This window comes from Astyanax mexicanus, chromosome 10 (assembly GCF_023375975.1).
Source record: "Astyanax mexicanus isolate ESR-SI-001 chromosome 10, AstMex3_surface, whole genome shotgun sequence".
In the NCBI taxonomy this organism is placed as follows: Eukaryota; Metazoa; Chordata; class Actinopteri; order Characiformes; family Acestrorhamphidae; genus Astyanax; species Astyanax mexicanus.
In genome coordinates this window covers 33077173-33098900 of record NC_064417.1, presented here as the reverse complement: position 1 = coordinate 33098900, position 21728 = coordinate 33077173, and the positions used below count along the sequence as shown (strand labels likewise).

The 21728-nt window shown below is 37.4% G+C and overlaps 2 protein-coding genes across 2 annotated transcripts in view; both read left to right on the top strand.

Moving 5' to 3' along the window:
* Positions 1 to 3453, top strand: part of gpm6aa (glycoprotein M6Aa) — a 28307-nt gene extending 24854 nt beyond the window's left edge. Inside the window, exon 7 of the mRNA XM_007245511.4 lies at positions 8 to 3453. Coding sequence (XP_007245573.3) covers positions 8 to 160 — 153 coding nt within the window. The 3' untranslated portion in view covers positions 161 to 3453. The remainder of the gene's footprint in view (positions 1 to 7) is intronic.
* A 72-nt stretch (positions 3454 to 3525) lies between these two features.
* Positions 3526 to 19974, top strand: lrit3a (info leucine-rich repeat, immunoglobulin-like and transmembrane domains 3a). The gene is made up of 4 exons (XM_007245512.4): positions 3526 to 6545; positions 10327 to 10793; positions 15611 to 15916; positions 17089 to 19974. The coding sequence occupies exons 1-4, from the start codon at positions 6427 to 6429 to the stop codon at positions 18153 to 18155; spliced, it is 1959 nt and encodes a 652-aa protein (XP_007245574.1). The 5' UTR covers positions 3526 to 6426; the 3' UTR covers positions 18156 to 19974.
* The last annotated feature ends 1754 nt before the right edge of the window (positions 19975 to 21728 follow it).

The following is a 21728-nucleotide window of genomic DNA, read 5'->3' as shown; positions in this document are numbered from 1 at the left end:
GTTTCAGATCCATTACCTGATGGTGCTCTCAGCGAACTGGGCCTACGTGAAGGACGCGTGTAAGATGCAGAAGTATGAGGACTGCAAGTCCAAGGAGGAGCAGGAGCTGCACGACATCCACTCCACCCGCTCCAAAGAGCGCCTCAACGCCTACACATAAGACCCGCGCAGCGCCAGCGGACCCGCAGTGCTCTCACTTCCTGTATAGGGGGAGTTTTGGCACTGGTGCTGTCCAACAGGAGTGTCACATGACCAACCCCATGGCCAACCCCTTACCTCTGGCACAAGCATTATTATTATTATTATTATTATTATTATTATTATTATTATTATTATTATCTTCTTTACTAATCTTCAGTAGAAGTAGCTGTAGTGTCGTAGTTTTTTACAGTATTGTATGTTTTTTAATTTTCTCAAGAGATTGTGCAAGTTCTTTTATTTTTGGACGTCAATCACGGTATGACTTTATGCAATTTTATTTGATTTGATTTAATTTAATTTTCTTAAACATCAGTATTCACACCCTCCTTATTTCGCGGGTCGGTTGTGGGGTATAAAGCACATTTCTTCATGTGTGTTCGTCTCCGGTGATCTCATTTTCTCAAGCACTTCACACATGAAATGAAAATTTGAAAAAAAAAGAATACTTTTTAAATTTTTATTTATTTACTTTTTTAAATCAGTGAAAGATTTTTTGGCCCGAAAGCAGCAGATCGCACGCCGATTCTGCATTATTTTGGAAACAGAAAAAAAACAGAAAAACAAAAATGAAAGAATAAGAAACGGCAAATGTACCATAAAGTGTTTATTTATTATTTTTCTACAGATATCATTACGAATAAGAGACAGTAAAATGTTACAGGTTGTTTGCTGTGCTCGCTTGCACAGCCCGCCAGTTTTGGGGCATTGTTATCGTCTTCAGAGGGAGAGTAAACTGTGTGTTGCTCTTTGTGGGCGGAGTCTTACCATCTCCTATTAAAAACCTATTAAAAGAGACCTGTGTTTTAATCATGTCTCTATGGGACGTGTCTATAGCATGAGGTGATTTACAAACAACTGTAGCTTTCCTGCAGTTAAAAAAGAACAGAAAATGTGTTGGGAGTTAATGATGCTTTATCAACCTTGTAAAGGAAGTTGGTGGAGAGATGCAAGGGCAACCTTATAATGGAAGTCAATGAAGAGATGCTTTAATACACTTGTAATGGAAGTCAATGAGCCAGTGCTTCAGTATGCTTATAATGGAAGCCAATAGGAGTATGGTTTAACACACTTGTTATGGAAGTCAATGGGTTGATGTTTCAGCATGCTCTTAAATGAAATCAATAGGCTGATCCTTTGGAACCTTATAATGGAAGTCATCATGATTGTAATAGAAGTCACTGGTTGAGTGCTTCAACATCCAACGTTATTATAGAAGTCAGTAGGAAGACTCTGTAGTAAGCCTATAAGTAAAACCAATGGAAATCTGCTTCCACCAATGCATCTATTGACTTCCATTAGTGCAAATGAGATTCAGGTTGTCATGTTTTCTGTTTTTTTCTAAATACAGGGGCTCATTTTAAAAGTACAGTTTGTTGTAATTAGCCACACGCTACAGACACGTTATATAGAGAGCACAAAAACACAGTGAAACAGCGGAGTGTTCCGTTAAAACCTCCTTCTTGAGTAATAATGCAACAATAAGCTGTACTGGCCGACTGCCACACATGCACAAAGCTACAGTGTTATAACCCCCTGCTTTTATTTTCCTACAGACGATAGAGAAGGTAAGTAGATCGTTCTGCTTTTATTTTCAGGGTTTTTATTTCTGCGTTTGTAAATAGTCATTCTGTAAATGTATACATGTATTGTATGTAAGCACTTCGATTTCAGGTGAATTCGTATACGAGAATAATCAAAACTGACATTCCACGTTACTGAAAGGGGGGAGGGGGGTGGAGGATGATGAGGAAGAGGGGGTGGCGTTGTTTAACAGAAAAAAAAATAAGATGAAACAATTCAGGCGATGTAGTGTTTGTGGTCTCTATGGCTATGTTCAGACTGCCGGCCAATCGGATTGTTTTCTGAAATCAGATCTGCTTAGATGAGTGTCCACACTGTTATTTACGTTCTGATAAGTGATGTCCGGACACAAGCATGAATTTTTTTAAATCCAATGTCGCAGTGTGAATAACCCAAAAGACATATTGAAATCTGATTAGTCATATTGTGAATGACAGAAATGAAAAATTTGAAATCTGATTTGTTCGGTTTGACTGGAAAGACTTGTTGAAATCCACCTGACGCATCTGACCTAAAGGCACATTGAAATTTCAGTCGAATTCCAAAAAATTAGCACTCTCACAATGTGAATGATGCAAACGACACATTGAGATCCGAAATTGAAATCTTTGTGCCTAGACCGTACCAACTAAGATGCATCTTTTTAAGTCTCCACCTCAAGTCATTTATTGCAAATCTAATGCGGTTTATGTCTGTCCACACTATTAAATATCAAAATCTGGATACAGTGCAGAGACATCAAACATCTTGCCCGGATTTGTGCAGGCAGTCTGAACATAGCCTTTTTTGTTTTGGTGAGTGTTTGTTTTTGGATTTCGTTTCTATAAAAGGGGAAAATCACAACAGAATCAACTATTTACAGAGGTTATAACGCTATTTACCTTGATGACGGTGAAGATGTCACATGTTGTCTTGCTTACGAGTCATTATGCTATTGAGACTATGGACTATGGAGGTGTCTTATCATTCTTTTTACTGCCTGGCAAGTCATGTTCTGTCAGTGTTTCTAAGAGCTAGTTTCGTGCACTTATATTTGACCATTGTGTGAGCTCTCTCTCTCTCAGTGTAAGTGCATTGGGATTTCAGCTGGCCAGTTGGATCCCCCGTAACGTTAGGTAAAGACTGTGAATTCTAGGTGTTATTTGTGGCATGGTCATGCATTTAATGGTAGTCGTTTTTACTGGATACAAGAAAAATAAAAAATAAAAAAAGACGAATAATAAAAATAATTTGAAAAAAAAAGAAAAAAAAAAAGAAATCAATTTCATTTCACATTTTTCTGAGTTTGTTTCCCGCGACTGTCTTGCTGGGTCATCCCGACTCTCCCCGTGTGCAGTAATTGGACCTCTATGCTGACTGCATTGCTCTGAATCTCCCGCTGTTTGATGGTAGTGTTTGATTTGTATCTGTTTAGTTTGTGGTGAATCTATAACTACTGCCCTCAGTCCGACCAATCTCAGCCCTGCTCCTCTATCCCTCATTCCCCACCTCTCTCTCTCTCTCTCTCGCCCTGTATTAGTCTTTTGTACACTCACTAAAGAATGCTTAGTCGCAGGCTGTACCATGATTCTGTTTTGTACATAAATGTGCCAACCGCTTGACAGTGGCTTTTCTGATCTGTAGGGACAAACTGCTTGCATAAATAAATACACTGGTGTTCTTGTTAATAAACACTCTCCTGTCCTTCTTTTCATGCTTAGTGTTCAGATGTTTGATCTGAATGTCTTTTAATAACAGATTTTATTCATATTTTTACTTTTTTTTACTGGTTTAAACATTTGTTTTTCAGTTCTAAACATTACACATACGGTTTAAAATAAATGTTTTAAATATATGTTTAGAATGTTGTTGTGTTTACGGTGTCGTGTTTGTGTTTCTGGTGGTTGTATTGTAGTGTTTGTGATGTGGTATTTTAGTGTTGTTTTTGTGTTGTTGTAGTGTTTTATTTTTTCTTTTGTAGTTTTAGTGTTTAGTTTAGTGTTTTAGTATTTTATTTGTGTGGTTACAGTATTTGTAGTGCTTATAATGAAGTGTTTTGGCACTGTAGTGTAGTATCTGTAATGTATTTGTGGTATTGTATTGTTTGTATTGTATTATTTGTATAATAGTGTTTGTAGCTTAGGGTATGTATTGCAAGTATTTGTGAAATTGTATTGTTTAATTGTAGTGTTTTTTGTGTGGTTAAAATGTGCGGTTATGGTATTTGTAGTAGTAAAGTGTTTATTGTTAGTATTGATGTGGTGTTTGTGTTGTATTAACTTTACTGTAGCGTTTATGGTGTCATAGTATTTGTATTGTTAGTCCTTGTGTAGTTTTAGTGAAGTAGTGGTTAATTTGTGTGGTTAAAGTGCTTCTGTGGTTAAAATATTTTTAGTATCAGTGTGTTTGGTGTTAATATTGTTGTAGTGTTTATAATGAAGTGTTTGTGTTGTATTAGCTGTATTCATTTTGGTGTGACAGTATTTGTATTGTTAGTGTTGTAATACTTATGTTGGTAGTATTTGTGTTGTTTTGGGCAGTTTGTGGTGGTCTATAACAGGTAGGTGTGAGTCGCGCTCAGGTGCTGCTCTCTTATTCTTCACCACCTGAAGAAACATCTCAGGAACGAGCGTCTGGAATTCCAAAAGAATGTAACACTCCAGCATAATCCGAATACTTCAAAAGGTTGTTCATCGATGTCTTTGAGTGCATTGTAGAGATGTGTCTAGCAGTCAGCGTTCTCTCACCAAGAGGTACACTACGCAAAGTTACCTCTGATAGACTTTTTGTTTAATGTATTTATAATTATTCATTATTATTATTATTCATATTAATCAAATGTTTAAGTAGAAATGACGCAAGTGTTACATAAAACCTCTCTCTCCCTCTCTCAGATGTGTAATAAATCATAAACCAGACGACACCTCACACTCAGGTGTCACTTTGTCTCACACGCTACAGAGAGAGAGAGAGAAAGAGAGAGTGAAATATGTAGAGAAAAAAATAAAAAAGAGAGAAAGAGGAAGAATGACAAACAGGTAGATAAAAGAAGAGAGAGAGATGAAGAGAAAAAAGGGGGAATGAAAGAGAGAAGGGTATAGAAAAGAAGAAGGAAAGAGAAAAAATAGAGACAGAAAGAAGGAGAATGACAGACAGGGAAAGAGATATATAAAGAGTGAGAAAGCAAGGGAGAGATGAGAAAAGGAAAGACTGAGAAAGAGGAAGAACGAAAGGGAGAGGTCTGAAGAGAAAAAAAGAAGAGAGAGTGGGAGAGAAAGAGGGAGAATGACAGAAAGAGAGTTAGAGAAAGAGGGAGAAAAAAGGAGAGGGAAATAGGAAGATTAACAGACACAGAGGTAGGAAAAGAGGAAGAAAGACAGAGATGTAGAGAAAAGAAAAGAAGGAGAGAGATGAAGAGAATAACAGAGAAATGAAGAGAGAAGAAAAATAATGAGAAAAAGGTAAAAAGAGAGAGGTTTAAAGAGAAAAGAAGTGAGAGAAAAAAAATGACAAAAAGAGTTAGAGAAAATAGAGAGAGAGACAGAGAGGTGATATGAAGAGAAAAGAAGACAGAGAAAGACAGAGCGGGGTAGAAAAGAGAAGATAGGAAGAGGCGGGGGTGGTTGTTAAATAAAGAGATGGAGGGGCTATGTGTTGGGCGGAGACTGGTGGTGGTCACATGATGGGGGAAACCTTTTCAGGATTAGCCTGTTAGCTGATTAGCATCTTCACAGCTTATCTCCCCCACAACAACTCTCACTTTTTCCACTTCAAGTATTTGAAGGATTTGATTGCATTCAGCCACATTGGAGCTTCATTAAGATCGGGTTCTGGTGCTGAACACTCAGACACTCCAACGCTACTGGATGGAGCTCCGTCAACACTCTAGCAAGCCTTTTATACCCCTCCAACCCAAACCAGGCATTGAAAAAGATGAACTTTGGGTCATGTGGTCATGGCTGTTGTAGAAAGTCTGATTCTATTGGTCAATGATTCTTCTCTGTGGACATTATACAAGCTGTATGTGCATTTAAACACCTGTGCCAGCAGGGGGCGCACTTTAATGCAGGTGAATGAACACGTAACTGCTAATATTAGGAGCAGTTCAAACAGTTTTGAAGGCGTAAAGATATTCGGACACTTGATTGGTTAGGCTAATCATTCTAACGTTAAACAACATTGCTCCTCTAACCACACCCACTCAAACCCTACCTTCCCCTACCTTTTACCCTGTCCTGTCCAAATTTTTGGATATATGAAGTTATTTGGACACCTAATTGGCCAATCTGGCCTCTCAATGTAACCACACCAACTTTAGCCCCGCCTTCACACCCACCCTTTCTATGGCCCTGTCCCTCACATGACTTCCGTGACCTACTCAGCCTGGAGAAATCCTCTGGGTAATCCGTGCTCTCCTGCACTCACCCCGCCCAATCCCATACAATCCCGTCCCCTCCACCTGTCCAGCCCGAGCCCGAGCCCGGAGACGAGCCGGTCACCTGAAGACGAGAGCCGACCGGAGAACCGAGCCCCGGGAATGCCCAGCTCCTGCTTCCCCTCGCTCCCCCACAGGCCCGGCAGATCCCTGAGCGTCGGTGGGTGAGCGCTGGCACGGCGGGTGGGCGCTGATGTGTGTGTGTGAGTGTTTGTGCCGCTCAGTGAAGGATGCAGCGTCTCCTGGTGGTTCAGGTGCTGCTGCTGTGCTGTTGCCGTTTGGTCCAGCCGTTCTGCCCGTCGCAGTGTACCTGTGTGTTCCACTCCCGCAGTGACGGAACCGGGACCAGGTAAACCAGCATCACACACACACAGACACACACCTGAGGCTGAAGCTGATCTTAAACACTGCTTTTCAAAGTGTTTAATTTTTGGTAAAGAATGGTCTACAACATGTGTAACTGACCAAACAGAACTGGTCTAAAATTAACTTTAATTAAATATATTGCAGTACATATTTTTTATAAACCAAACCAACATATATATATAAATCAAGATAAAACTTACAATTTTCTAGAAATAAAGGTTTGTTATATCCTTAGTTAAAAAAATTACATTAAAGTTAAAAGTTTTGTACATACTTAATATTGTTATATCTTTAGCTAAAGTTACTGTTTTGTAGATAAAAAGTTTTTTCTATAACCATATCTAAAAAAATACATTAAAGATAAAAGTTACTATTTTCTAGAAATAAAGGTTTGTTATATCCTTAGCTAAAAAATATTACATTGAAGTTAAACGTTGTTTTTTATTTTGTAGATACTAAGTTTTGTTATATCTTTAGCTAAAGTTACTATTTTGTAGATAAAAAACTTTAGCTATAACCATGTCTAAAAAAAATACATTCAAGATAAAAGTTACTATTTTCTAGAAATAATGGTTTGTTATATCATTAGCTAAAAAAGATGACATTGAAGTCTAAAACAAAAATCACATTAAAGTTAAAAGTAAATATTCTGTAGAAATAAAGATTTGTCATATCCCTAAAAACTAAAAAAACTAAAAAAAATACCCTAAGGTAAAAGTTACAATTTTGTAGATACTCTTTTTTGTTTAATCTCTAACTAAAATAAAAAAAACTACATTAAAGTTAAAAGTTACAATTTTGTAGATACAAAGTTTTGCTATAACCCTTGCTAAAAAAATGAGAATAAAAAACAGTACATTTAAAAGTTACTGTTTTATATATGGGTAGTAGTAGTAGAAGAGAGTTTTTAGAACGGTTTATTTAGAAACATCTAGTACTGTTGAGGTATTTAAACAAATTAATTAATCAAGATTGGAGTTTTTATGAGCCATTGACAATATAGATAAGTAACAATAAAATTTACAAAAATACTATTGGTTACTTTTCTTTCTTCACCAAAGAATCTTTAATAATCTCTGTTCTATACTGAGAAAATGTGATTCAGCACTAAAGTAACTAAGTAGAGTATCTTGTGTGAAGAGCTGGATCTGCAGAGAGATATCCTGAGAAAATGACCATAAAAAACTAAACAGTAATTCTTAGTAAAGCTCAGCTCTCATTCTATGAAGTTCAGTTCATAATTGAGCATCACTTTTAAAGAGATAAATGTTTATTTTAACGATATACATTTAGACAGTCGCTCCGGCGTGCTCTGAATAGCCGTGTCCCTGTGCTGATTAGCACGTTAACGACCCTGATAATCACTCTGTTCCTCTCAGCAACATAAACAGATTAACTATCACTCACACATTATTCATACATTCCTGCATGATTCAGCTCTCCAATCTGAGGCTACATTGACGCAGGTTTTGACCTGTGTGCCAAAAACAATTTAAAAAATAATGTCATGTATATAATAAACACACTGTAAAAATCTGACATTTTTCTCTGCATAATCCTATTAAAATGCCAAAAATAAGCTGTTTTTTTTAATGTGTCATGATTATGTGAAAACTATAGTATAAATGCAATACATACATTATCGATTTTAATCCAGCTTTTAGATGAATTGTAAAAACAGCAATTCACGTAATTTTACACAAAATTACTTTTTGTTAAGCTGATAAATCACTGTCACACATGATTAGTACCTATATAAAAATATGCAACAAAATAAATGTAAAAAAATTGGATATTTTCAACAGGGGGGTGCCAGACAATGTCTGTAAAAAGTGGTTTACTGACCTTTACTGCCAGAAATGTCTAGTCTAGTCCTTTTTTTTAGACATTCTTGTCTAATCAGAGACAGAATCAAAAAGGTTCTGTTAAATTCTTATGCAATTTAATGTACACTGTTAGAAAAAATACATTTAATAATATGAAAAAATGATAATTGTCTGCCAGCAGTGTTGGCAGAAAGTGTCTGTAATGAAGACCAAAGGTGATCTGGCAACGCATCAAATAGCACCCCCCACTATGACACTTCTTCTTGTTGATGTGTGAGGCATGACAACAAACCAACAAGCCCAATTCGGTATGATGCCAGATCTCGCTTAGCCTTTCTTACAGGCAATTTGCAGCTCAACATGATGTTAATAAGGTCCTCAACCACTGGCCCTATCAGATAATCTCTACTAGAGAAAAGAATACTTACTTTATATTCTCTTCTGGTTTTATTTGACCACCAGAGGGTCCAAAACAATGGGTTCATGTGGAGCAATTGAGCTAAATTAGAATTTATGGTCCGTATTATAGTGATCTATAGCTTACTGGTCAGTTGTGTTATGCGCAGCTTGATTTAGGGCGTGTCCTGTGTCTTTGGTTTGTGAGGGCATAAAAATACACCCTGTGGATCTCCAAACGCACAAAAGACATGTACTAATTGTCTTAATCAATCAGGGGTGTGTTTTGGCCGTAACGTGAAATAAACCAACAAGTGTGTCAGTTGCCATTTTCTTACAAAGGCAGGTACGCTCTGACATTGGCGTGTTTGTATTTTAACAGTGCAGCACTTTGTGCGTCTCAGCAGAGAATACTGACCTGAGTGTTCACGCTGTAAAGGTACACCAGCAGATCATTTAAGGGAACAGCAATGTTATTTTATTCTTTACTCTGTTTATTGTTAAGGTAAAAGTAGAGTTTTTACTCTGCAGCGCTGGGCACACCTGTAGGACTGGACTCTGACTGTTGTCTAGGTTTGTATCAGTCAGTGGCGCACCTGTGTTTTCCACCACCAAAATTGCTACACGCCAGAAGTTTACCTGAACCCAATTCACTTCCAAACCACCACACTCATCAGTGTAGATTTATTACTAAACTCCAATGCTATTTAGACGGTGCAGGTGCAAGGCGTAAAAATAGACTGTTGATGGAGTGTAAGATAGCAAAGAGCATTGCGACGCGTCTTGCACAGGCTGTATGATAGGGCCCTATAAATGTTCAATTATTTTCATTAATCTACAGCACTTTTCAAAATTCAAGGAATACCCTCTTTAAGTAGATGTGTGCTTTCAAGTAGGACAATGCTCATTTACATACTGCTGCCATCTCAAAAGTTTGCAACAGAATTGGATTATAGTGTACAAATATACAGCTCTGAAAAAAAATAAGAGACCACTTTAAAATGGTTTCTTTGATTTTATTAAATTAGAAACATCTGGAATATAATCAAGAAGAAGATGGATGATCACAAGCCTTCAAACCAAGCTGAACTGCTTGATTTTTGCACCAGGAGTGGCATTAAGTTATCCAAAAGCAGTGTGCAAGACTGGTGGAGGAGAACATGCAAAGATGCATGAAAACTGTGATTAAAAAACAGGGTTATTCCACCAAATATTGATTTCTGAACTCTTAAAACTTTATGAATTTGAACTTGTTTTCTTTGAGGTCTGAAAGCTCTGCATCTTTTTTGTTATTTCAGCCTTTTTCTGCAAATAAATGCTCTAAATTACAATATTTGTATTTGGAGTTTATAGAATAAAACAAAATTGTTCATTTTACTCAAACATATACCTTTAGATAGCAAAATCCGAGAAACTGATTTAAAAACTGAAGTGGTCTCTTAATTTTTTCCGGAGCTGTATATTAATCTAAATCTTATTTTTTCTTTATTTCCTGGTAAATGATCAACACTGTCTCACATTTTGACCCCCTCACCCCTTCAGGACCGTCCTTTGCAATGACCCGGACATGTCCGACATCCCGGTGAACGTCCCGGTGGACACAGTGAAGCTGCGGGTAGAGAAAACGGCCGTGCGTCGGATCCCCACCGAGGCCTTTTACTACCTGACGGAGCTGCAGTACCTGTGGATCACTTACAACTCCATCACCTCCGTGGACCAGGGCAGCTTCTACAACCTGAAGGTCCTGCACGAGCTGCGGCTGGACGGCAACCAGATCGCCACCTTCCCCTGGGAGTCTCTAAGGGAGATGCCTAGCCTGCGGACCCTCGACCTGCACAACAACCGCCTCACCAGCATCCCCGTGGAGGCGGCGCCTTACCTGGTCAACATCACCTACCTGGACATCTCCAGCAACAAGCTCACCACCCTGCCCTCTGACCTGGTGGACATCTGGCCCCCGTTCTCAGGAATGCCGCCCACCTTCAACGCTTCCCAGAAGATCGTGCTGGGTAGGTGATGATTACACTAAGCATGAAAATAATAGAACAAAAAACAGAAAAGAAACAACATTTAAAAAAGGCCTAGACCAAAATTCAATAACAGTGACACACAAAAGAGAATATATTTTAATTTAATTTAATTAAACAATTATAATAGTTATATAATAGTCAACTGCAATGTTTATAATAGAACAATGATTCATGCTTTTATTGTAAGGTTTAGCCAATTTGAGATAACGTCCTTTCCAATAGAAAAGGGTTATACAGATAAACTGTAGAAAAAAAAAACAATGCAAATCATTGTGAAAGATGACACAAAGTTTAAATAAAAAGAATTAAAATTCCCAATGTCAAAAAGTTGATCTATTCCATCCATTTGAGGTTAGGTATTGAGGTTGAGTATTGATGAGGTTAAGGCTGAAGTTTAGTATTGAGATTGAGGATAAGGTTAAATTTGGGGTTGAGGATGATTTTTAGGATGAGTTTTAGGTTTAAGTTGAGTATTGAAATTGAGGTCAAGGTTAAATTTGGGGTTGATGTAAAGGATAATTTTGAGCGTGAGGTTTAGGTTGAAGTTTAGTATTGAGATTAAGGGTAAGGTTGAATTTGGGGTTAATGTTGAGTATAAGTGTGATGGTAAGGCTGAGGTTAAATAAGTGGTTAAATTTGAAGTTGATGTTGCGGATTAAATTTAGTATTGAGATTTAGGTTAAGGTATTTAAGGTTCAATTTGAAGTTGAGTTTGGGTTTGAATTTGGGGTTGAATCTGAGGTTGAGGTTGATGTTGAAAATGAGATTTATTGTATATATGTATATATTGAGGTTTAGGTGTAGTTTTAGGTATTTGGGGTTGAATTTGATATTGAGTTTGGGTTTGAATTTGGGTTTAACCTGGTTTTTGAGTTTAAATCTGAGGTTGTGTTTGAGGTTGAGTTTGACTTTGGGTTTGGGTTTGAATTTGGGGTTAAATCTGGGGTTGAGTTTGACTTTGACTTTGGTTTTCAGTTTGAATCTAAGGTTGAGTTTGACTTTTACTTTGGTTTTCAGTTTGAATCTGAGGTTGAGTTTAAGTATGGGTTTGAGTTTGAATCTGAGGTTGAGTTTGACTTTTAGTTTGTTTTTCAGTTTGAATCTTATGTTGAGGTTAAGATTAAATGTGGAGCACAGTATAAACTTTTTCTATTATTAAGTAACTGCTCAGGTGTGTAAGGTAGATGCCTTGTGTGCAGCTGTGCTTCAGCTTTTCCTCATCCCAGTAGAGTTAATCTCATTACACTCCCCCTCCCCCACTGTTCTTATTTAAACTTCATATCCATCTCACGTGGCTTCTGGACATTTGGCTATTATTACAGCTCTTGCTTCTTTAATATTAAAGAGAAAAAGACTATATATTATATAGGGACAGTTTCCAAGACAGGGATTAAGCCTCGTCTTGGACTACACAGCATTGTGAAAAAAGAACTTCACCCCCTCTAATGAACGATGAATTCAGCTATTTTAATAATGTCCATTACTGACACAGATGTGCAAGACTAGACATGCAGCTTCTCTAGTCCCTGTAGAGAAGCAGAAGAGAAGTATTGCCAATAGAAGATGACTCTCTGGGGAAAAACACGAGATAGAGTATGAATCTATTGGTATAATGCATAGATATTAATTATTATAACTATTAAATTATTAACACTGACCTTAACTAAGGCAAGTGAGACCTGCAGTTTTTTAATATTGTTCTGGGTTCTTTTGTGACCTCCTGGATGAGTTGTCCATGCCCTTTCAGAATAATTTCAGTTGGCCGGCCACTCCTGGGAAGGTTTACCAGAGTTCCACATTTTCTCCATTTGTGAAGAATAGATCTTACTGTCATATCATTGGCTTTATTTCTCATCTGCTTTTGAATTTCTGGTGTTGCTTTTTGAGATATTTTATCTGCTTGATTAATGGGGGGCTAACACTTTTTTTTTAAAAAAGGGCTAGATTGTTTTTTATATATTTTTTATCTTAATAAATAAAGTCATAATTTTAAAAATGATTTTTATGTTTACTCAGGTTATATTTGTCTGATATTAAAGTTTGTTCGATACACTAAAAATGTAAGTATGATAAAAATGTAAAAACATCTGTAAGGGGGCAAATACTTTTTCACGCCACTGTATATAAAACAAAATATAAATAAAATGGGTGTTGATACAGTCTGATAAGGTAAATATATGTGCTGTAGTGTAAATATGAGAGGAGATAGTGATGGTGGGGATGAGTTCTCTCTATCGGTGGCCTAGATACCGCGCTCTGAGAGGAGTGTGAGAAGGTCAGCTGATGTTAATAGGATGGTTGAGGGCACGTTTGCTAATTTGGTTAATGCCCAGTGGAAATAAGGCCTGTTGTATGTGAGCGGGATTACAGCGTGGCAGAGTGAGGAAGAGAAAGATGTAGATGAAGAGTAAATAACCACAGACCTAATTAATAAACAGGACTGCTGGGGATGCTGTATGGGGTAAGGGTGGTGGGCCAGAAAAATCGAAAACATCAGAACAATTTTGCCTTTTATGGGGGTCCTCTGGGATTTTATTTCCGTCCAAAATGACCATGTATGTGTTTTTCTAAGACGTCCTCTGAAAAAATTACAGGCAGAATTACCTACAGTTTTTCACTGAACTTCGTGGTCCTCCAGTAATTTTAATCCTGTCCGGAATCTCTCATCTCTCGTCACATCGCGTTTCATAAAATAGCTATTTTTTTCTGCACAACAGCGAGTGGAATTTTTTTAGGTTTTATCACTGAATAGAAGTCCCCCTAAGAAACTAATCCCGTCCAGATGGGGCTATAGTAGACTGCCCTGCAAAGCATTAAATACATTTATCATGAAGTGTTGCCTCATGGGACAGCTTGGTAATGCCCTCACTTGTATAAACTTCATGCCCCCAAATGCAAAGGAAAACACCATAGAAGGCAAATGTTACCACCCACAGTGGACTTACAATTTTACAATTTTATTTTTACAAAAAAGCTTTTGTCTGTATTAAAGCAGAACTGCAGCATTTATACAACACACAGCTTATTCACACTTTCTGCTAACAACTAGAAACTGGAAATTGGAGAAAACTGATACAGGTACAGGAAGAGTCAGGACATGGAAACGCCTTAACTCAGTTTAACACTGGAATAAGTCTCAGTTTCAGCAGAGAAGAGAAGGATTTAAAAAGTCCAGTTTCAAAGCTAATTGGCTGCCCTGCTAAACTGCTGTTAGCAAAACCGCTAATGCTAGAAAGCTCATGAAGCAGAGCGCTTTTATTAGCGATCTGACTTCCGACAGTGCGGTGTGTTTCTCGGGATGGGTGTACCCGGTGTAATCTCTATAGATATCCCAGGCTGCAGTGTCTGCACGGTTCTCCTCACTTAAGTACAGGCTAATCTGCTAATAGAGTTTCCTGCTGTGAGTATCTGTCAGCCTTCAGTTTCTCTGAAGATTTACAATGCTGAGATAATCCTAGAAGTCTTTATTCAGTTCTTCATGGTACCTAACATGTCCATCTCTGTTCAGGAAGATGTGCAAAATTTGATTTGCACACAATATGGACAAATAAAAAGTATTGGGACACCAGTATGTTTATTGTTTTTTCTTTAATCAAAGGTATTTAAAAGAGTAACTGTCTCTACTGTCCAGTGAAGACCTTCTATTAGATTTTGGAGTCAAATTGCTGTGAGGATTTGATTGTATTTAGTTACAAGAGCTGACAAGAGTTAATGAGGTCATAATGTTAGATAGATACTTCCTGTATGTTGGATAGGATGTTGGATAGATACTTCCTGTACTTTTCCTGCCCACTTTTGTTTCCTCTTTGTTTGGTGTATTTTTTGAGTCCCTCAGGGTTCTATTTTGGGGTCTATAAAACTAATGTTATTTATATTACTCTTATATAGCTTATATACAAGGTCTAAGTGTTTTATAAAGTAGCTGAATGCATTATTTGAAACGGTTGTCCACAAATATTTGGACATATTTGTTCTTTATAGTGGTTGAAAAATAAAAACAGCACCACAGACGAATTCTGAACATCTAGAACTGTGTTTATCCTTGAAATCCTACAAAAAACTTTCATCATTCTTGCTAATCATATAATTTAGGTTAATTTGGTTGAATGTAAAGTTGCTGTATTATTAGAATATGGCCCCAGTATCAGCAGAGCTTTGGTTTGGTTGCTATCTCCACCCAGCTGTTCACACTCATCAGCGGTTCAGGCCCAGTTCTGTGTTGACAGTCAGCAGGTCATCCCATCCTACTATAGACAGAATTATGAGTGAACTCTGCTGGAAATCTGGAGCACCTGATGTTTTACTGACACAACTTCCTGTATTATGATGTTGTAAATGCTATGGAACTGACAGCTAAATTTATAGCTTCTCACAGAACTGTAGAGGATTATCTTGGAGGGTTGAATCCAGGCTATGCTAAGATATGAAGGGGATATTCATAGAGTAAAAGTCCAGAAGGGAAAGGGATGCTTGATACTAATACGCTTTATAATAAGGGAAGATTAATTACCAAAACTTACAACATGCTCAAGCATTAAAATTAATATTTTAGTATGTCTTAACTAGTGTCAATCAATTAATTAATAATTAGTTAAGACATTTCTTAGCCATTTAACAATGTGTACTACTGCCGTAGGTACTGTTATTGTGAAGTTTCACCAAAGTTTGGAGAAATGATATTAGGCAATATCTTTAATTTGTAAAGAACCATCTGTTTAAGACAGTGTATGGCATTTTTATGTTCCTCGAAGTTTCCTAAAATCTGGTTTACAATGTTTTGTGTCTGATGTTTCCAGGTCTCCAGGACAACGCGTGGTTCTGCGATTGCAGGATCTCCAAACTCATCGAGTTGTCCAAGATGACCGACATCCCCGTGGTTCTGATGGACCAGTATTTGTCCTGCAGTGGCCCAGAGAACCTGGCTGGGGTTCTGTTCCAACGAGCGGAACTGGACCAGTGCGTCAAACCGTCAGTGATGACCTCAGCCACTAAAATCACGTCATCGCTCGGCAGTAACGTTCTCCTCCGCTGTGACGCCACGGGATATCCTACCCCCACCCTCATGTGGAGTAAAAGGGATAGGTCTGCTTTTAATAACACAGGTATGGGAACGATTCAAATGGGTGCAGATTAAACAAGTTGCCTGGGGTTCTATACACTCCAAAATCCTGCAACATGATCCTTCAGGTTTACCTGTGTCCCTTAAAAATAGGGGAAAACATGTTTCTTAAATTAAGGTACTTGTTGTTTAAGGCAGGGTCAAGATTAAGGTTAGGGATAGATATTAAGGTAAATCAAGCAGACAAGACATGAAGACACTCTACTCTTCAAATATTGGACATTCTCTAATATTAAAGACATTCATGGAGTCTCTCTCTTCATCCATTACCCAAACTGTACATTCTTGTCATATATCTTTTATATAATTTGTGAGTTACCATTTTGTTTTGAATTTAATGCAACAATAAAACATACTTAAGAAAAACATATGGTAACACTTTCTATGAATGTCATCTCTAAGACTCTATAAACATACTCATAACAAATTATAATGCATTTATAAGGCATTTTAAACATGGCTATACATATTTATAAAAATGTATAATTCATCATAGCCATGTTTATTATGCATCATGAACTGTGATTATAAATCATTAATAGCTGTGTTTATAACATGTTACATGTCAATTCCAAGAAACTCAGCTTAGATACAGCTTACAGACTGTATTATCACTAAAAAAGCTTCCAACCTATAAACATACCCTAAATAATCCTGTAAATATATTTTATATACTCATTAAGTATTCTTGTCTTGAATATGATATTAGTTATAGTCAATTGTAATGTATAACAGGTCTTTGTGCGCTTTAATTAAAGTGCCAGACTTTCATTGTGAGACTATATTATTAACAATAGATATATACTATTTTAACATATATATTATAAACACAGCTTATAAGGTATTATGATCACAAGTCATAATGCTTAATAAACATGGCTATAATGGGTTATGCATTTTTATAAATATGTATAGCCATGTTTATAATGCCTTATGAATGCATTATAATATGTTATGAATGTGGTTATAGAGTCTAATGGAGAAGACATCTTCAGTATACCATTGGGGGTACCAACCCAATGACAAGATACTGTACATCAAAGGTGTCAAACATGTCAATGCGGTTAATGTCTCCATGTAATCAAGAAAATAAATTATTGTATTTTATATCAGTAGAATTGTTATAACATTTATGACTGTTCCATTTCCATGCAGTTGTGCAAGAATCTCCTGGTGAAGGTGTCCGGTGGTCCATCCTCAGCTTGCACGGGATCGTGGTAAAGGATGCTGGCGTGTACCGCTGCAAGGCCAAGAACGTCGCAGGAAATGCGGAGGCCTTCATCACCCTCTCCCTGGCTGGGATGGACTCTACAACCGTGTCCCCGCCACCGAGCATCACCAAGAAGCCTGACGAGAATCCGGGACTGGTTACCCAGTCTCCACCTCCAGTCACTGGCACTGTGGTTCTGACACCTACTACTACTTTCATCCCAACGACCTCCAAACCACCCATGACCACAGTATCACCTATGTCAAGCCGGATGAACCTTGGCCCGGGTGGAGGCATTCAGAGGTCCCCACCTGCTGGAGATACACCGGCTAAGGTTCAGCAAGGAAAGGACGTCAAAAGTCTGAGTGGGAGCAACAAAACGAGGAAAAAGGGGAGTCCCTACATCAAGGATATTGAAGTGGTGGAAGAGACTGGAGATACGGTGGTTGTGTTATGGACAAGTGAGGATTTGCCTAGCGACACACCCTTGTCTGTGGCGTACTTCCCGTACGATGCGGAAGACAGCAAGGAAACGTTGGAAACTGAGGTTGGGTTGGGTAAACTTCTTTTGGAGAACCTGTTTCCCAACCAGGCCTACACGGTCTGCTTGGTTGCCAAAGGTTACATGTCTGGAAAGGGTCAGTGTGTGAATTTTAGTACTCTGGACGCCGTTGCGGACGATGGCCAGAACAAGTGGCTAATGATAGCGAGTGGGATTGCTTGCGCTGTTGCACTCCCACTTATTATTCTTCTCCTTTATAAGATTGTATCGCTCTACTGCAAAGGTAGAAGCGGTAGAAGTGGTGGAACGGATGAAGACCTCTCGAAAGAGACATATGTAAAGTTTGAGACCCTCACAATGAAACAGAGGACATTGAACGGACCAGGGAATGACCTCTGGGCTCGACGGCAGACGCAAGAATCGGAAAGGATGCTACTGTGTTCACGATCAAGTATAGACTCCCAAATGACCTACAAGAGCGACAGTTCACGGTCGGAGTACCTATGCTAGCTCTGCGTGAGTTAGCTACTAGGAATTACCATATTTTTCTGAAACAGTGTTGCCTGTGCTCCAACTCCACTGGTTGCCGAATAAAGACAATGATTGACAATAAATGAAATGAGCATATTGGATGTATTAGTGCTTAAGATGTCCTAGATCACACTTGTCCTTCTACAACCAACCTGCTAGCACAGGAAATGGTTATACATTTATTTACAGGATGTGTTTTTTTTACAGGAAGTTTGTAATCAGTTGCAATCTCTCTCTGGGTGATGGACATGAGGTAGCTTTCTGTTTAAATATGAGAATATCTTGTATACCAATGACTTTATGTAAGCTTGGAAGCCTTCAGTTCCATAGAAATAAAGCCAAAACTAATCGGCCATGTTGAAGTCTGTGCAGTAAAGAGCAGAGGCGGAGCCAGACTTGCCTTCATTGACTTTACAGTGCAGCCTGAAGGACCAGAAGCAGGACTTCAGTATTCATAGTTATTTCAGTAAGTGAAACTTCCCAACACTACAAGTGCAGTTCATGTTGTTTTTCTTAGCAAACTTAGATTTTGAGGTCAAGTTATAGCAAATTAAAAAGAAAATATGGGCAGGAATGTTTTGACATTAAACAGTATGGAGATGGGCGGAGCTAAACGTCATACTGCAACCACCCAGCAGAGGCACTAGACCTGGTGGCTTTGCTTCTGAGAAACCATGCTTATATAAAGTCATTGATCTGTACTAATACTGTGATGAGACATAAGTAATTGGATGCAGAATGTGGGAAACATCTACTATAGGCTACTCTTGAGTTTGTTGATGTGCTAACACTGTCAATGTATTGCCTTATACGAGTCTGTTTTAATTCCTGTTTATTTCTTCCTTTTTTTTAATGGACGGTTTTATTTATTGTACATTTTAAGATTAAACATTAAAGATTTTTTATGATATAAAATATTCATGTGGAGATGTAAATACTGCATATTCTTCCCTATTTATACATTATAGTATCTCAACATAAAATATAATTTAACCTTTACATTAAATGGTTTGGGCTAAAATGTCTTCAATATCTTTATGCTTTAAAGTCTAAGTTTAATTCAAAGAATCTCTTATTTGAAGTATATATGACTTTGTGGGGGTGAACAGACTACATATATAGTGTAACTGTATCAACAGTATAATCTGTATAAACAATATTGCAAAGCCTTGCCAACCACACATATACATGTATTATGTCCAGTTTTGCCATGTCTTTTGTGATCAATCTGCCATCTTTTTCAACCAGATAAACTTTAAAAAATGGATTTAGCTGTTTTCTTTCTTTCTCTGATTAAGTCTAAATTCCCTACATTGATAATTCTGTGTTTTTATGTTCTGTTTAGGCAGTATTAACATTTGCAAACTTTGTTCGTTGTAGCTAAAGATATTTAAGGACTTGTTTGGGTGATGTTATCCTGTTGGTTCAAGATTTATGAGATTATATAGTAATTTTGAGGTATTTACACAGATTTAAAAATAATCTTAGTTTAACCTTTAGCTTGCTCCTCTTGAGGCAGTGTTTAGTCTGTTTAGAATCATTATTCTGTTTTAAAAGCTACTCCCCTTTTTAACTTTGTTACACTGGTTGCCACTGGCAGCAACACAAGCCAACAGCATCATCCATCCACCCCCATATTTAACAGTTGGACAGGAGATAGTTTCATGAGATAAAAAACACATTTTATAAAACACACAATAACATGATTTCAAAGATCTTTAACCTGAAAATTTAAAATGTTTCACAATGGTTCACAATAAAAAATCCAATTGGCTCCAGCCACTGGTATATTTGCATATAGAGTGTATCCTTATTCTTACCTATACTGTTAGTGTGTTGTCTTTACTATGAATGTACCTTTTATTGGGTGTGTATTTGAATTTTATATATAATTAGTAGCTACCAGCTAGGGGTGGGTGATATGGCTCTAAAATAATATCACGATATGTCAGGGTATTTTTGCAAAAACGATATACTTGGCGATATAGGAAAACTAAAATAATTCATTCATTTCAGGAATATAGTATAATAGTATAACAGTATAATCATAATGTGGGAAAATAAATAATATAGCATAAAATAATATAATGGAGCAAATAATATTGCAGAATATTTAGTGCATGCATATAAACTGCGAACTAAAAAAATTACACAATAAATACACCTAAAGCTTCACAGTAGATAATAGACTATCTATACGATATATTGTATACGATATAATATTGCCCACCCCTACTACCAGCTCTCATTGTTATAGGCTGTAAGAGCAAGTTACCTTCTCTATGTCAAAGGTGATTGTTCACTGGTGCTACTGATGCTACAGTTTACCAGTTTCTAAAACAAAATATCTCAACAGAAAACTATTTTAAATAACCAGTTGAGCAAATCAAAATAAAAAAAATGTTGTGTGAACAAAACTAAACTAAAGTTTAATAAACTTAATGTAACTAAGTCAAAGAAAAATGAAGACTTAGTTACATTAGACTTAAATGAAGTCAACAAATAATTTATTTCAGTGTATTGGGAAGGAACGTGTGTGTGTGTGTTTGTGTGTCCAGGCACATCCACATGCCCAGAGATAGCATGTCTGCAGCAGAAAATTGAGGCTTCACACTCTTGTGCATGTAATTTTATGGGAATAGGGTGTTTTAAGGCCATTCTCAAGAAGACAATAACACCACTTACTCATACATATTTGTGTCCAGCTGTATGTGTTTGGACAGTGGACAGTTAGCACTTAGCGTGGTTAGAGGCTAATGCTAACGCGGCTTCAGCAGTGTTAGCTGGGGTTAGCAGCAGGCCACAGGCTGATAATACTCACCTCTGAATGGCGAAAGAGCTAGCACTTAGCGCGATTAGCGGCTAATGCTAATACTGCTTCAGAAATTGTGCTTGAGAACTAAACTGAAACCAGAGTGGCAGCAGATTGCTCTTTAAAACCTGACAATTAAATTATTTTAAGTGCATCTTATAGTGCAAAAAATGCATAGTTTATATAGTCTATAATCATAAAAATACAGAACCATGAGAATTTTGATTCTGATTAAAAGCTCTTCATATTGGTGGAAACTCTTGTATGTAGATGATTGCTTAAGGCATTTTATAGCAATTTAGCATTTTATATAACATCAAAAATCTGTACTGCAGTGATTCAAAATCTAGTAAAACATATTCATTGGAAATTAGAGACAGTGACTCCATCAAAAGCAGGATAAACTCTTTTTTAATACCCTTGATTTCTGAAGGTAAACAACAAATGAGCAGGTGTCCAAATACTTTGGTCCATTGAGTTTACATTCAGTTCCTATGCTGATATGCTGATAAATGAATTTCAGATTCAGTTCAATAATACTGGGATGACTTTAGGTCACTCTACATGCCCTGATCATACGTCTTCTTCCAGAAATAGGTCACATGAGTGAAACAGACTGAGACTCTCGGCATGCTGAGGCTGCGTGTGAGTAAATTCATTGTGATGCGTTTCCTGTGCGGAGTTATTGGGATGACAGGGACGCTGTTGTTCTGTTTTGGTGCCGGCGTTCTTTTCCCCAG

Coding starts and splice junctions, on each gene's coding strand:
- lrit3a (XM_007245512.4), top strand. CDS start 6,427: ATGCAGCGTCTCCTGGTGGTTCAGGTGCTGCTGCTGTGCTGTTGCCGT. Junction 6,546..10,326: donor AGTGACGGAACCGGGACCAG/GTAAACCAGCAT, acceptor TCACCCCTTCAG/GACCGTCCTTTGCAATGACC. Junction 10,794..15,610: donor TTCCCAGAAGATCGTGCTGG/GTAGGTGATGAT, acceptor TGATGTTTCCAG/GTCTCCAGGACAACGCGTGG.